Source organism: Nothobranchius furzeri, chromosome 3, assembly GCF_043380555.1.
Source record: "Nothobranchius furzeri strain GRZ-AD chromosome 3, NfurGRZ-RIMD1, whole genome shotgun sequence".
In the NCBI taxonomy this organism is placed as follows: Eukaryota; Metazoa; Chordata; class Actinopteri; order Cyprinodontiformes; family Nothobranchiidae; genus Nothobranchius; species Nothobranchius furzeri.
Genome location: NC_091743.1, coordinates 87,466,458 through 87,482,728, shown reverse-complemented (window position 1 = coordinate 87,482,728; position 16,271 = coordinate 87,466,458). Strand labels below are relative to the sequence as shown.

General features: G+C 44.7%; 1 protein-coding gene across 41 annotated transcripts in view; it reads left to right on the top strand.

Annotated features, from left to right (window-relative positions):
• ank2b (ankyrin 2b, neuronal) overlaps positions 1-16,271 on the top strand; it is a 202,816-nt gene that overhangs the window by 103,323 nt on the left and 83,222 nt on the right. For 36 of the 41 annotated variants that reach the window (XM_070549708.1, XM_070549707.1, XM_070549730.1 and 33 more), the window contains 4 exons: positions 3,210-3,308; positions 3,392-3,490; positions 4,949-5,134; positions 13,308-13,331. In XM_070549708.1, the coding sequence (XP_070405809.1) occupies positions 3,210-3,308; positions 3,392-3,490; positions 4,949-5,134; positions 13,308-13,331 (408 nt within the window). The remainder of the gene's footprint in view (positions 1-3,209; positions 3,309-3,391; positions 3,491-4,948; positions 5,135-13,307; positions 13,332-16,271) is intronic. The other 5 variants (XM_070549731.1, XM_070549706.1, XM_070549711.1 and 2 more) reach the window with 1 other exon arrangement.

Here is a 16,271-nt window from a genome sequence, read left to right as displayed (position 1 = left end):
TAGATAAGCAGACAGGCTTGGCAGAGAAGAACCTTGAGGAGGGAACATGATGTTGACAATAAGTTATCATGTGTTCAGAGCTCCAGAGAGGCCCAGACTCCAGCTGATGGAATAACAGGATCCGGCAGATTAAAGGCAACAAATGTAGACTCCTGTCTCCATATGACCAGATACTGAAGAGGTCAAACTGTACATGAAAAACTGACCATTTGTGGACGTTACAGTCCACAATGGTGAGGGTGACCTTGAATGAGCTGGAGGGGGGAAGGCCTGTGACAAAATCCATACGTATTTGGGGCCAGAGTCTATGGGGGATGGCCAAGGGTCAGAGGAGGCCCGCCGGGGGGTCGTCGAGACGACTTGGCTCGGGCACAGTGAGGGCAGGCCAGGACAAACTCTTTTGAATCCTTGGTCAGTGTGGGTCATCAGAACCTGCTTCAAACCACAGTGATGGTCCAGGTGATACCTGGATGGCAAAGCCGTCCTGGAAAAGGCACAGGGGTGTAACTTGTTGTCGCTACCACGTTGGCTGAGAAGCAAAGAGTCTTAGATAAAAGGGTGCTTGGAAAGAACAGGATGTCATTGTTATGATTCCAGGATGTCAACAGGCAGTGCAGGATCTTGTGGCTTGTTGCCAGATAGAATGTAAAATCCACCTCATAGGATGGAATTAGGTCTGTAGATGACCGATGTCCCATAGGCCAATCTCAGGGGTGTCAAACTCAGTTTTGCTCAGGGGCCACATTGAGGAAAATCTAGTCCCAAGTGGGCCAGGCCAGTAAAATTAAAGTATGTATAAATTAAAAACGGCTTCAGATTCTTTTCTTTGTTTTAATGCGATCAACATAAAACAAAGCTAGAGCCCGAGGACGGTGTATCCAAAATAGTTTAAGCACAACATCAATATTAATAATAAAACACCTGAAGTGTATTTGAAAATGTGAAATACAAAACAAAAAACCCAGACTATTCCTCACCTCCAAATCCCACTACCCCCGCCCCCGCCTTCCGCAGCCGCTCGCTTCCGAACTCAATTTTTACTGGTACCCGCTCTACAACGGCTCCGCTCCGGTGCGGAGACCTGAGGTGCGCAAACAGGCATGCGCGGGATTTTCGAGATCTTGCGATACAGTCCGAGCAATAAACGCGGAAGTTAGATCCAAACACCCGTTGTGTGGGAGAAGCATCGAAATGAACTGTTTAATCTGCCCATCATTTGTGTTGAGAGGTCAGCAGTGTCTGGGTCAACAAAGTGTGACTACTTTGATAGTGGAAACTGTATTTATGGCTTACTTTTGTGCATTTAAAGTTCAGCCGCCATTGATAGTTGTTAAAAGTTGTTAAACCTGTGCATATAAAACAAAAAACGCTTTTTGTTTATCGATTTATTGTGAAAAACGGAAGTTGTGCTCGCTCCTTTTCCTGTTGGACGGTTGTGGTTTCTGTCCATTGACTGCGGAGGTGCTCCAGCGTCCGGCAATAATAGGATCGATTCTATTTTTGCCGGATGCCGGAACAGAGGGCGGCGCACTGCGCCGCACTGCCGGAGCACGGCCGCAGTAGTGGAACGGCTCTGATTGACTACAACGGGACCGATTTTGCTGCAGAGTTCGTGCCGGAGCGGAGCGGAGGTAGTGGAATTTGGGGGTCAGTAATTCAAATAACTGATTCACAGATCACATGGCTACATCAGTGTCATGCATGTCTTTGCCTGTCCTGATACCTGACATCTTTTAGCTTTCACCAGCAGTTTAATTGAAACTTTACATTGTAAAGTCTGAAAATAAGGTTTACACAATCATCTCTCGATCCGCGGGCCGCATATTTGACACCCCTGGTCAATCTGTAGGTGAAAAGTGACCATTTATGGACATTACATAAACAAAAACAAATTGTCCCACCATGTCTCTTAACCCTGTCCTACCCAGCAGAGAGGCCACCCAAACGCACGGCAGTGGTCATGACAGAGTTTGAACAACCACCTGCATCATTGAAGTTGCATGTGTGGGAGCATTTTGGCTCCCCTGTTTCAGTCTGAAGGTGCAGCGCTGCACACACACACACACACCTCCGATCGTTGGAAAGGAGGAGGTGCTGAAACATGCCTTGGACATTTATCACCCAGATCGGGACATGTAAATATTGTTGGGGACAAATCTGTAAAAGAGGACGAAAGAGAAATAAACAGCACACCAGAAAGGTGAGGAGATAACAAGTGAAAGCAGGAGGACACACAGAGAGAGCGTGTCTGTATAGGGCAAGCCATTTTAACAACTAATCAGCAATCAGCTCTCTCTGTAACTCCTGTAACAACCCGATCCGTGACTGAAGTCCATGCTACGTCCAAGCCGTGACATTTTTCATCAAGAGGCCAGCAAGGCTACAGCAAGCAACTTTGAGATAGTGGAAGCTCCAGTCACTTTGAAGTCAACAGTGTGGCAGATTTTTGGCTTCTCCATGTTCTCCATGAAAAGGGTGAACGGAACACAGACAAGACAAAAATCGTAAAAAGTCGGAATCATGAACCTTTTTTTAGTTTAGTTTATTTCAAACAAAGAAAACATACATAATACATACATACATAATGAACCTAAAATCGGGAATCCGCCCTGGGGTGCACCGATGGACGTAAGACTGCTGAACGCTGGCGCCACTGGTCCCTCTGCCTGCCACCAGCAGGCAATGCAGGTTGGGTATCTTGCCCAAAGACACAACAGCAGCATGCTCTAGCAGCAACCTGCAACCTGTCATTTACTGGACAACCTGCCCTACCTCCTGAAGGAGAGGGTTATATTTTCACAACATCTTCCACTCTCACCTTCGGCGGAACAGAGACAACTCCACCCACGTCCCCCCCTCCCCCCCTTCGCTCTAAGGCCGATGGTAGACAAAAGGGGCAGGGCCTACTTTTTGTCCCCGTCCACCTCTGGCTCAGTATGATTAGCTGTGGTGTTTTGCTACCACTACAAACTCACAGGAGGTCCATATTGGATAAGACTGACTGCAGGGCATTTTGGGTTGCATCATCTGGAAAAGATATGAAGACATTTAGATGACACGCATCAAACAAACCAAGTCGTATACCATCTTTTAAAATCTCCTTTAGACTAGCTAGAACATGATCTCATGAACTAGGAGAACTTTGACAGGTGCTGTCTCTTCACAGTTCAATAAGATAAATTGGTGTGAAAATGTTTTTGTTGATGCAGAAAGGAAACACAGCTCTCCACATATCCTCTCTGGCTGGTCAGGCTGAGGTTGTGAAGGTCCTGGCTAAACGGGGAGCTGACATCAATGCCCAGTCTCAGGTGGGTCTCTGCACGCTCGTATCACTAAACAAGCCTGCTGCCGCGTGTGTTTTTCATCACTTATGTTTTGTGTGTGTGGTTAGAATGGATTCACTCCTCTGTACATGGCTGCCCAGGAGAACCACATGGATGTGGTTCGGTACCTGCTTGAGAACGGAGGCAACCAGAGCATCGCTACAGAGGTGAGTAGAGGGGCTGCGTTTCAAATTCAGACTGCTAGTTCATTTTAATGTTACGTGGCAACGCCCCTTTAAAATCTTCAGCATCTAGTTCTGAACTTGTTTGTTAGATTTGGATCTTAAGGTTAACTCTTGGCACCCAAATGTAAACATTTCTTTAGGATTTTCAGTAAATCTGTCATTTAAAACAGCTGATTGCGTAAAGCTTGACTAGGATTTGTTCGTTATTGAAATTCTAGGATCAAGATTCAGAAAAGAAGATCTGCACATGTGCCTACGCACCTAGTTTGGTCCCATTGACTTCTGTTACCAACACATGCATTTGTAATTCTGTCTTACATCAGATATGTTAGAAATAAAGTCAGGCCTAGTCCACACGTAGCCGTTTTTTTTTTAAAAACGAATATCCGCCGCTCCAAAAACTTGCATCCACACCACCTCGTTTAAAAAAAAAACTCTGTCCACACGTACCCGGATAAATACGTTGTTAAGGACATGCCAGACCTGTAGGCGGCAGTACTTCCCCCGTTCTTAACCTCGTCCTTCGTCTGTGGTCTTCAGCAAGGAGCAGTAATTCCACTTGCAAAAACAAACAAGCAAAAAGCGCTTGGACAATTGATAAAGCGAGCGCGGCTCTGAGGGCATCCATGCTGTCGGCTAGTGTAAACACAGGTCGCACACGTGATGTCAGCATTTTTTGTCGCGGAAAGTGACGTTGCGGACCTTAAAACTCCGGTTTTGTCCGTCCACACGCAGACACCCAAAACGGAGAAAACGCAGATCTTCACTTTGGCCGGAGTTTTTAAAAAGATCCGTTTTCGTGTGAAAAAACTCCGTTTTCGTGTGGATGACAGGCCAAAACGTAGAAAAGTATCTACGTTTTGGCAGATCCCCGGCTACGTGTGGACAGGGCCTCAGTGGGGATAGACGTGGCCGCGGTGTGGACATGTCCTGACATGCAGAAGACAGAACTAAAGATGATGTGCTTTGGTTACCCCGGATGGAAGAGGTCAAAAGAGGAAGAAGAAACACATTTTAGACATATTTTAATGCTTTTCCCATGAATGCCTAATAACTCCTGGTATTGACCTTCAGGAGACGAGGGAAAACTAGCTTAATTATAAAATTAATCCAGTTGAAGACAGCTGCTGCAGCGACGATCCATCAGCTTCGAATCCACAAAAATTGCTATTGAGCAGTGGATTTTATAGTTACTAAGCCACAGTTTGGTGTCATAGATGAGTCATCCAGCACAAATCACGAGTTCTAATAGATCATACAAGATCATGTGAGTTTATAAATTACGTTAATTTCAAGAACTGACCAAAGCCCGTTAGAGTTAACCTGCTCTCTAGGCTGCTCAGAGAAGCTCCACAAACGTACTGTACCCCGTAAGTCTGACCTCAGCGGTATTCTGGGTTGAATTAAATCCTAATAAGACTTTCTCCCTGTGTAAACCAGGACGGCTTCACCCCGCTGGCCATCGCCCTCCAGCAGGGACACAACCAGGTGGTTTCTGTTTTACTGGAGAACGACACCAAAGGAAAGGTTCGCCTGCCTGCCTTGCACATCGCTGCACGCAAAGACGACACCAAGTCAGCCGCCCTGCTCCTCCAGAACGACCACAACGCCGACGTCCAGTCGAAGGTACTTACCAGGACTTTTAACGCTTTGCATGTGTTTGTGGCACCGAGTCCAGTTGGGAACAAAGAAGTAAATGAAGTCCAGAGCTAGTGCATCCATATGAGCTGTATGGGGCTTCAGGACTCTAGTGATGTCAGGAATATAGAATTATAAAACGAGTGTAAAACACCGTTACCAGCATGGCTGACGATGAGTCATTGTCTTACAAATCCAGCTGTGGACTGTGTCTGGATGAGTTTGATTACATTGTTTTACATCCAATCTGTATGTTCAGACTCTGAGTTTGAAAACTTTTCAGGAAAAACCATCAGAACACGATGTTCCTCTTTTATCTTGTTCTGTTATTTTCATGGTTACGCCCAGCTGAGTCTCCCGGCTGGGCGTGGGAAGGTGCTTCAGACAGAAAACTGATGAGACCGTTCTTAAACAGGTCAGCAGCCTTCTGCTTGTCCTCCTCAGTCCATCAGAATAAAACTTGTTACAGGACCTTAAGAAAAGAGACCATTTATATTTGTTGGCAGATTTCTACAGGGCAATATTGGGACCATTTAAAAAAATGTTTTTTCCTCTCAGAATTCTGAGAATAACTCAACAATTAAGAGAGAAGAGTCAACTCTGACATTAAAGTTGGGATTCTGACTTTTTTTTTAGATTAAAATCAGACATTTTTCCCCTCATTCATAAAAGTAGACAGTTGTATTTTTGGGGGAAAATAATAGGGCTGCACGATGTTAGGAAAACCTGCGATATTCGATAACAGTGATTAATATTGCGATGACGATATTGCTTGCGATAAATAAAAATTTAACTCAGGAATAAAAATAATCAAAAACAAAGAAATGAAAAAATCATAAAAATGAGAAAAGCAAAATATGCGAGGAAAGGGAAAAAGAAAATGAAATCTGTGGATCCTGGGAAAAGCAGAATCGGCAGAAAGAGCAGAGCAAAGCTAAATCAGGTGTTTGCTAACCATCAACATTAAGTGCCGTCTGCCTCGGGGGCGGGCGTCTAACCTATGAGAACCCACCCGATTGGCCAAATGGGTGAAGAGCTCTTTTTGATGGGTTAAAAAAACATCACGCTTCCATTTGACTGACAGAATAAATTGTGTAGCAAACATTTGAGCTGACCGTTCATTGCGATATTTATCTGTTCTTTGCGATATGCATATTGTTCATCCTGATATTGCGATAACGATATATTTACGATATATTGTGCAGCCCTAGAAAATAACAATATTTGCTTATTTTAGGTTTTAAAATAGCATGTTTTTTGTAATGTTGATATTTGTGGAAAAGGATGTAAATACACACACACACACACACACACACACATATACATATATACATATATATATATATATATATATATATATATATATATATATACCTATATATATATATATATACATATATATATATATATATGTATATATATATATATATATAGGTATATATATATATATATATATATATATATATATATATATATATATATATATATAGGTATATATATATACATATTTAAAACGTAATATAAGCAAAAAAGTCAGAATCCCAACTTGAATATATGGACAAAAGTCTGAATATATGGACTGAATTTCTGAATATATGGACCAAAGTGTGAATATATGTACTGAAAGCTGTGCTTTAAGTGGGTTCGGTTTGCAACAACAAGCACCGCCACTTCAAACTCTGTGACCTCTCGGCATACCTTTTTTAAACACTTTTTTCTAGGCGGTGCGCACTGGTAGTTTTTCGGGTCATTTATTAGATACTATATATAACGGAACGTAGCATATTTATTAAATCACCTGATGCTGAGACAGGAAATTTTAAGGAAAGCCTTGAATAAAGTTGCTGTTTAACGATGCATACGTATTTAAAATGGCTCCTCGCATAACTTGCGTTGATTTCAAGTGTGGTTTGTGCACGTCCCCCAAAAAATAATGCTGCAATATATGAGTAGCCAGCAAGTGGAGCTGACAAATCGAGCGAGACACACTCACCAGGGTGAAGCCGTCTCTGGTTTAGAGGTCTTTCACACCGTCTACGATACTGCTGCTGTCTTTTTTCTGTCATGAACTAACGATCAACCAGTTACTGAGTTCTTCTATTGATGCCATTGGTTGTACTCACAAACCCCACCTCCTATCTGGTCTGAGTTCTCTAGTGTTCCCTCTAGTGGAACACTGCAGTACTACATGCAGTGCAGTGCCGCGTAGCAGCAAATACGTGAATAAGCCTGCTGCCTGTGCCAGCGTGAGGTTACACAGCAACTACAACCCTGCCCTAATGAAGCATTTTTGGGCCATTCCCATCTGTACCGGGTCGTCCCGGGCCGGGTAGCGTAGGTTGTTTACATATCTGGGTGGCCTGGTATTTTTCCGGGCCAACCAAGGCTCATTCTCAGCCCTCTTCTCGAGGGGGTCTGCTTCAGGCCGACCAGGGCCAACACACCCACTGCTGACAGCAAATTCACACCTTCCATTAGAGCAAGCCTCTGATTGGTGGGTAGAATCAGCCCACATGGGCTTAAGGCAAGGATGTGTGTAATCAACCGGGCCAGGCTGGGGCCGACTGGGGCTACCCGGCCCGGGCCGACCCGGTACAGATGGGAATGGCCCATAAGTGTGCATCATAAACCACGGCAGGGTTTCTCAGAGTTAAACGTCAGCTGGCCTCTGAGGTGGATATTCTCCTCCTTCTACAGCGCTGAATTGTGATCCCTTCACTTTATTTGCACTATATTTGAAATACTTGAAACCAAAGTTTGTTCTGCCTTTCCATGCCGATATTATCCAGATACTAATCACAGCATGTCTCCCTAGTCTCTGTGTATTGTACTTTCTGCTGAGCACCACCAACTGGATGAGATGTACTTCTGCCTTGAAGCTGTAAACGTCTGTAGAGGTCCTGTTTTCCACCTGTCTCTGTGCACCTTTCTCTCTGTTTCTCTCATTCAGTGTCGCTGTGCCCGCCATGTCACTCCTGGTCCTGCCACTAATGGGGTCTCTCCTTCTTTTTCCTTTCTCTCTTTAAATGCTACCTCATACACACCTTCCCTCTTCACCCCCTCCTCCCCCGCTGCACCGATGTCTAAGCGTAGCAATGTCCTCTGCATGGCGTGTGCCACTGTCTGCAGGTTGTGTGGTGGTCAGATCTCAGGTTGCATGCAAACATCTGGGGTGGAGCTCGCTTTAATGAGGCTTTTAAACATAAGCCGGGGACGGGGGGCTTAAAGCGACAATCCTGTGTTAGCGGTAACAGTAACGTGTAGCTATGACTCTTATTACGTCCCCCGGCTCTCTAGGAGTGATGAGATTGGGGGAGTGATGAAATTGGTGTGTGGGTGAAAGGATAACAAAGTGCTGTGTCGCTAAAACAAAGGATTTTATTACAAAAAGGTGCGCAAGAAGGGTATTTACAACATCATTAATAATATTTACACGAAACTAAAGGAGCTACAGTAATCCCTCGCTACTTCGCGGTTCGTTCATCGCGGATTCGCTGCTTCGCGGATTTTTTCTTTGGAGCATTTTTCAGGGGGAATTCGCAGATTCGCGGTATTTTTCACTGATTCGCGGTATTTTTCTATAAGAAATATCAAGAAATTTTTGTTTTTTTTTCATCAATTTCATCATAAAATGCACTTTTTGTAATAAAAAAAAAACCAAGTAAAAAAAAATTTTTTCTTGAGTTTTACCCACAAAAAGAGAATGTGATCATACGATAATTCAATAGGGAGCGTGGTTTCACAGACGCGGAAGTGATAGCGTCGGTGAAACGCCGGCTGATCTAGGAAACCCCCGAGCGTTCGAGCGTCAACGAAGTGACACGGAAATGCCGGGCTTTCCAGAAGTAAGTAAGATAACTTACTATGAGCTGATAGTTCGTTGGATTGATCGGTAGGTTGGAAACTCTGATCATGAATCTGAAGAAGATGACTGAGTGGTGAGCTGGAAAGGCGACTTCCGTTTGTAGCCGCGGTTTGTGACGTAGGTGCAACGTGGAGGGAATCCCCGCGAGGGGCATGCTGGGAGTCCCTACTTTGCGGATTTTCACCTATCGCGGCCAGGTCTGGAACGCATCTACCGCGATAAACGAGGGATTACTGTATATACAAAGGGAGGAACGGAAAACGCCAACCCAGAAGGGGTTGGGGATTCACTGACTGAAAAATACTAATAATAATAGCAGTCCTGAGAAGCAGGAAAGCTCAGGCAGATCCAAAGTCAAAGTCTAAAGGCGGTCCGAAGTCGAGTTACCAAAAGTCTAATCCTAATTCCAAATCTCCGAAAACGAGTCAAATACCAAAGTCGAAACGAGTCTAATAACGAAGTTTTAATCAGCCAAGGACACCAGGAGCAGAGAATAGTATAAACTCTTCCGAGCCTATACTACCCTGGACCCTCTCGACTGAATGCTGAGGAGAGCTTTTTACCAACAGAGCGGCGATTAAAGCCTGGTTTATGCTTCTCCGTCAGCTCCGCAAGGGACGGACACGCACGGATTGACGGAAGCGTTTTGCTCTCATACTTCTCCGTCTCCTGGAGAGTGTTGCAAAGCAATTCCCCGGCAGGACAACAGAGGGCGTAGCGCTGTTCTGTTGTATCCTGTCATGTATCGGTCCAAGATAGTGTGTTTATATTGTGTTTTTTGTGTATATAAGAGACTTTTAACACGGACATATTTGTCTCTCATCCTCCTCCACCTCTTCATGCGCTCGCCACCTCTAAACACACGTTTCCTGTCATTTCCGTCCACAAATAAAACGCTTGCTGCGTATCTTTTCACTCCTCCAGTCACGCGGGAATTAAACGTTCATATTTTTAGAGTTTTTTTCGCGAGGTATTCTTCAAGCTTCTCCGTGTCTGCCGCTAGTTATCCTCGCCTCTCTTTGCAATGGCGGTGCTGTAAACAACAGCGGCGTCCTGACCAGTCACAAGCTTGCGTAATCCGTCTCGTTCGACAGATGTTTAAAAAAGTGGGCTCGACTCCGTACGTACTTGCGTGCCTGCCGGAGCCCTACGCAAGGACGGATAATGGCGTTGCGTGTCTCCGCACTGACGCAGACGGAGAAGCATAAATCAGGCTTAAGGTTGGTTTATGCTTGACGCGTCCGCGAGGTCCACGCGGAAAAGTTGCGTCATTTTAACAACCACGCCCCTCCACCGCGTCTCCGCACGGCCCAAGATTTCCGCAACGCGCACCTCGGAAAATTTCTAACCACGTGGACGGACGGACGCGGAAAAACATGGCGGACCGGCAAGAACTAGTATGGCAGAGGTTCGTAAATACAGACATTTGTATGATTCAGCTCTCAGAGATCACCGTGATCAACATGTTGTTAATAATTCTTGGAGAGAAATAGCTCGCACTGTCGGAAAAGACGAGGACGCTGTTAAAAATGCTGGAATGCCATGTTGTAAACAACAGTCATTTTTACTTCTACTATGGTGTAGTGTTAGATGCATGCCGTAGAGCTCCATGCTGCCCCCTACAGTTTGGGAGAATATTGGCTCACCGCAGAGACGAGCCGCATGAACCATAAACGCTGCAAGTTGTGAAGCGCGTTCCATCCGAGAGCCGCATCACCAAGCGGAAAGTGAATGCGTCAAGCATGAATCAGGCTTAACAAGTATACACAGCTGGGTGAGGAAGCCAGGCGAGGAGGGAGCTGCTGAGGCCGCTGAGGTCATCTAGTGGCCGAAAGGGGGTGGAGCATCTGTAACAACTCCAATGACATGGATAAACTACATTTCTATGTCCATGTGGATAAAGAGGGCTTATTTTACCACATACATTTTTATTTAGCCCGCTTTTATGTGAAAAACCCTTTCTATTGTTAAGGAGGAGGAGATGGTGCAGGATATTTGTGTGTTTAGTAAAAATGCCATGAGGGCTTCTGCTGCTGGGGTGCAGCCATGTGCATCATGACTCATAATGAAGCTTCAGATGAGATCAGCTATAAACAGCAACACGCTCTGTACAGTCACCCTGTTACCAAAAACAATTATAATCTCTAGACACACAGAAAATAATCAGCCACCTCACAGACATCAGCCACACACGCCTAAACACAAGCCAGGACTCAGAAATAGGACGTTTTAAAGCATAGCTTGCATGTTTAAAACTCAAGCGTGTTGGACGATGTCAGTTTTGACAGGACGTGTTTAAAGTTCTTTACATGGTTAGAGATTAGCAGGAAGAGCAGCTCAGATAGCAACATGAGCGCGGTGCTACGACTACAAGGTTAAAATAGGGAGAAGCCTGAGATTTCAGGGCAAAATACATACATGTATGACAGCTTTATTATTAAAGGGCTGCATGGTAGCACTGTTGCCCCACAACAAGAAGGTCACAGTTCGAAGCCTGTCTGTGCAGCCTGTTTTTGGGGAGTTAGCGTATTCTCCCCACGCATGCGTGGGTTTTCTCTGGTTTCCTCCCGCAGACATAAAACATGCCTGCTAGCTTAACTGGAGACTCTAAATTGTCCCTAGGTGTGACCACAGACATATATACGTAGATGCCCCGTGGATTGGTGCTGCCTATTGGAGTAGCCGTAGTGGCCGGCCGCCATCTTTCATGGGTCTCCATTTGCCCCCAGTGCATTTATTTCTAGTGAGGAAGGGGCTTACCCTGCTAAAAACCCATTTTATTATGCTTTTTCACAAAATCAAACACATAGTATGGGAAGATAGTTAAAATATGAACATATCTACATAAAATAAGTAGAAGAACTTTAAATATAAAATCCCAACAGGTAGACTAAAAGTCCCAGGAAAGTCCCAAGTGATCTGTTTTCAACAGTTCAGCTGTTTTCAAAAGCTGTTGCAACTGTAGGCTGTACAAAAAGTGGGCAAAGGTCCTCACGCTGCTTTGACACCAGTTAGGTCTGGAAAGTGAGGAGACCCATCCAATATGGCGGAGGTGCTGTCACTCTTTCAGTGCCCAATGGTGCATCTACGCAACACATTCTCACAACCAAGGCGTCAAAATATGACGCCTGTGACCAAGCCTCAATATATGACGATTCGGGACGCCCCAGAGCGCCAGGAGATGACGATCAGGGACACGCTGGTTCACGTGGCTCCGCTGACGTCACTGTTTGACGCGCGCGGTCACGCGGACAATATTTGACTGTTTAACCTTCCCCTCACCCCAATCCTATCCTTAAGGTCCATAAACTGTGACCTTAAGGTTAGGATTGTGGTGAGGGGAAGGTTAAGTTGTTCACAAGTAGTTCTAATGTCCGTCTCACCACCGGCGTCGGATATCGACGCTCTGGGCCGCTGCGTCATCAGTTTGTCCCTGATCGTCGTCTCCTGACGTGCTGGGGCATCCCGAATCGTCATATATTGACACTTGGTCACATCCGTCATATTTTGACGCTTTGGGTGTGAGAATGTGTTGGTCTACGAATTCATTTCTATGGGTGTGACTGGCTGTGTGTCCGTTTGATGGACCAGAAACCTGCCCAGAGTGCCCCCCCACCTTTCTCCTGCTGAATGCTGGAGTTGTCTCGGCGGACTAAGCTGCATGAGTCAGCCACTCATTTCTGTTATACTGAAAGTAATTTGGTCCATTTGGAATAATGTTAAATATGTGAGTGCATCTCGTTTGTGTCTAAAACACACAACGTGATACTGGTTACTGGTTGTTGCACAAAATCAGCAGGAACTGGTCTACAAACCCAGCAAATCTGCTTCATTCGGGAGGAAGCTGCAGCTTGTGCTCTAATGCAGAAACGAGGTTTCTTTCTCTCTGATATCAGAACCTGACAGTAACTTAGAGAAGCAAATATTACCGATGCTTGCGTCTTGAAGCTAACTTGAGCTCATTTTTAACGTTTACTAATGTTTTGTATTCGCATCATTTAGCTGATTGAAAAACCGGGATTTCATTTATCCAGATGGCCCAAGGGTATTTATTTCTCTAAAATCTTTAAACTTGCAGAATATTTGCTGCAACATTCTAGGCTGTCAGCTAAACCACCAGATTAGCTTGGATTGTGAGCTGAAACCAAAAGCAGACATGTTCACATGATAATCAACCCGGATGTTGGAGCTAAGCGAAGTGAGCCGCTCCAGCCATGTTGTCACCCTTAGAGACACCTCCATGTGTCCAACAAGCCTAACTGAACTGATCTCTCCCTCCCTCGTCCCCCGCTACAGATGATGGTCAATAGGACTACTGAGGTATTCCCATTTTCCTTTTATCCGTCTCAGAGTCATTATTCACTCATCCTCCTTTTGCCATCACTCGTCACTTTCCCTCCATCACCTTAATTGTTCCACTTCTACATCTGTGCTTCCTCGTGAACCACTTGCTTCATTTTCCCAGTTTCAGTTGGTTTGGCTCTGAGTAGTCGCACACCGCCATGCATGGCTTACAGGAATGGACATGTTGTCCTGTCCTGAGCTCAGGACCTGCACAGCTTTACTAGCACCACTCCATCTGTATCTCTGAGCCTGCACTGGTTTGTCTGGAAGTTTGAGTTCTCCACCTTGAACCCTCAGTACATGTCCTAATATCTCTGAGCGTCATCGTGGACGTGAGCAGCTTACCGCTGCATGAGAAACGACTCTGTGATGTTTTAAGTTGATGCATATTGTGCCGATGCCTTCTTGCTAAAGCTTTAAATGTCTGTTTGTCCTTCGTTAACTCTGTCAGTGTTGCATGACTTTAGATGCAGATGTGAACTTTTGCTGACTGGCGCGTGGTGACACACTGCTCTGGTTTTATGGAAGACCAGCACTGCCAGAATAAAAATGAACCCCATTTTCATCAGTGATGGAAGAAAACATGCTGCCAAAATGAAAACTATGATTAAAGTTTCACACCCTGTGATAAGCTCTGTAGCGTTATTAAGATCCTATTGTCCTCTTCTGATTATAATATCTGGACCTAATAAATGTGTAAGAATATACAACTATATTCCACTACAGCTCTTATCGATTATAGAGCTCCGGACGTCACATGACTTTCAGAGAGTAGACGCCATGTTGGCAGGCAACAAATGTAAACAAAATGAACGGGATCGGCTTGGATTTTACTTCGTCGGAGTTTACTTCACACTTTGAAACCAAAGAAATCGTTTTATACAGTCAGAAATTAAATAGACGAAACATCTCCGACCCTTGCCGTGCCCCTGGGATACTTTTTAAAAACGCCAGAAGCTGTCGTAGCGGACTTCTTACCGGACCTGGCCAGGGAACGCCTTGGGATTCCCCCGGAGGAGCTGGCCCAAGTGGCTGGGGAGAGGGAAGTCTGGGCCTCTCGACTTAGGCTACTGCCCCCGCAACCCAACTCTGGATAAGCGGATGAAAATGGATGGATGGACAAATAACATAGATTTACATGTAAGTAGTTTAAATAGAGTGCAGTGCTGTTTGAATGTATAAACTGAACTCCAAGAGAAATCACTAGTCAGATTTTTTTCTGTGAATAAAATAAATGTGTCAGGCAGGAGCGTCTCAGGATCTGTCTGAGATCTGACTCGGTGAGACAGATAATAGCAATCCAAAGTGCTTTTTATGTGTGATCTGACAATTGATCAACCATTGCTTAAAAATTAAATACAGCTTAGCCGGTTAGTTGCTGTGATCATAAAACACGTAAACGGCAGCACGCTGAACTCACGAGGCAACGTTTTACGTGATGTTTACTTGTTGCTATGAGTAATAAGACGGAAAAAGCCCCGCCATAATAAGTTTAGGAAGCCCACTAAGAATCGTAATAAAAGCATTTAAAATAAATACCATACACAGTTGAGGAAACGTTGGTTTAAGTACCTGATATGAAGCGGTCGCTGCATAAGCGAAAACCTTTACTCTCGGGATCCCACAGCTTCATTTCAGCCCGGTCACTAGCGCGTTTTATTACAATGATCCAACGTTTGCGGCGCTCCGGATCTTGGGGAATCCTGTAGATGGCTCATTCCTTATGTCGTCCGCGTCTGTTCTGCATACTGGGGCACAACAGGAATCTACCATATTTCCCATTTGATTGAGTTTTCTGACAATAGCCAATAGTCTAGCTGCGGGCTTCTGCCTGCAATTATGGCGCCGTTTCGATTTGAACTGTTGCATGCCGGGAGAAGTGACGTCAACTCCCGGAGCTCTATTGATGCCTGTTGTGTTCCTATCATCCTGATTCTGCACCAAGTAGTCAGAAGCTAATGCAAAGACCTAGTTTGGACTTCGTACAGACGTGGTCTGGACCGACAGACGTGGTCTGGACCGACAGACTCAATATATACACGATCTGCACGTCCATGTGACGTTGACTGCAGGGAAGTGATGTTAGCAGGTATCTGTGTCTCCAGATGGAGCATTATTTCAAATTTTGACTTTTTATTTGGTCAAAGCGCTTCTAAAACAGCATTCCATAATGCCTTCTTCCTGGTTTTTAATTAGAGAACAACTTCTGCTCATCTATGACGTAAAATACAGATTTTTACAAGAGCTACATGTTTACGTTCTCATAAACATTTTTTTATATTTTTTTTATTTATTTTTTTTTCAAGTTTTGAAAAGACCAAATGAGTTAACGGGACACTTGGCTGTTTTGCTAGTGTCCATTTAACTCACTTTGATTAAACTGAAAGTGAAACTTATCTCCTTGTGCGTTTGTCTTTTTAACACCTTTATCTAACAGCTGAAATGTCTCCCCAGCCTTCATTAGTGTCTAGAGGAGTGATTCATCACTAAGTCAAACAAACAGCTGGGTTCATGATCTAAAACATGCTGGAACCAGACTTCAGCTCCACTCCACATACCAGTGTGGTGTTCTGGCTACAGGGGCGGTGGGGTCTGAGTGACACTTAACCCTTTAACGGGTTATTTAAAGGGACATTATGTAAGTTTGACAGCCAAAACATGTATAGAAATAATAAATGTCTTCTTCATACATTCTCCTGCAATGCCCTGGTCCTGTAGAATGAGCCCTGGCATTTTTACTGTGATTGCCTGTTTTTCTGTAAAATCACAGAAAAAGAGAGATGCTCGGGTCGAGCAGGCTGCTTCATGCGCGTTCACGCTCAGGCATCGCCCGTAGCATTTGCTATCCGTAGCTTTAGCAGCAGAGAGAGAGGCAGTGCCACTTTGTCGCTGTTCCTAACGCCTAGTGACAAAGCT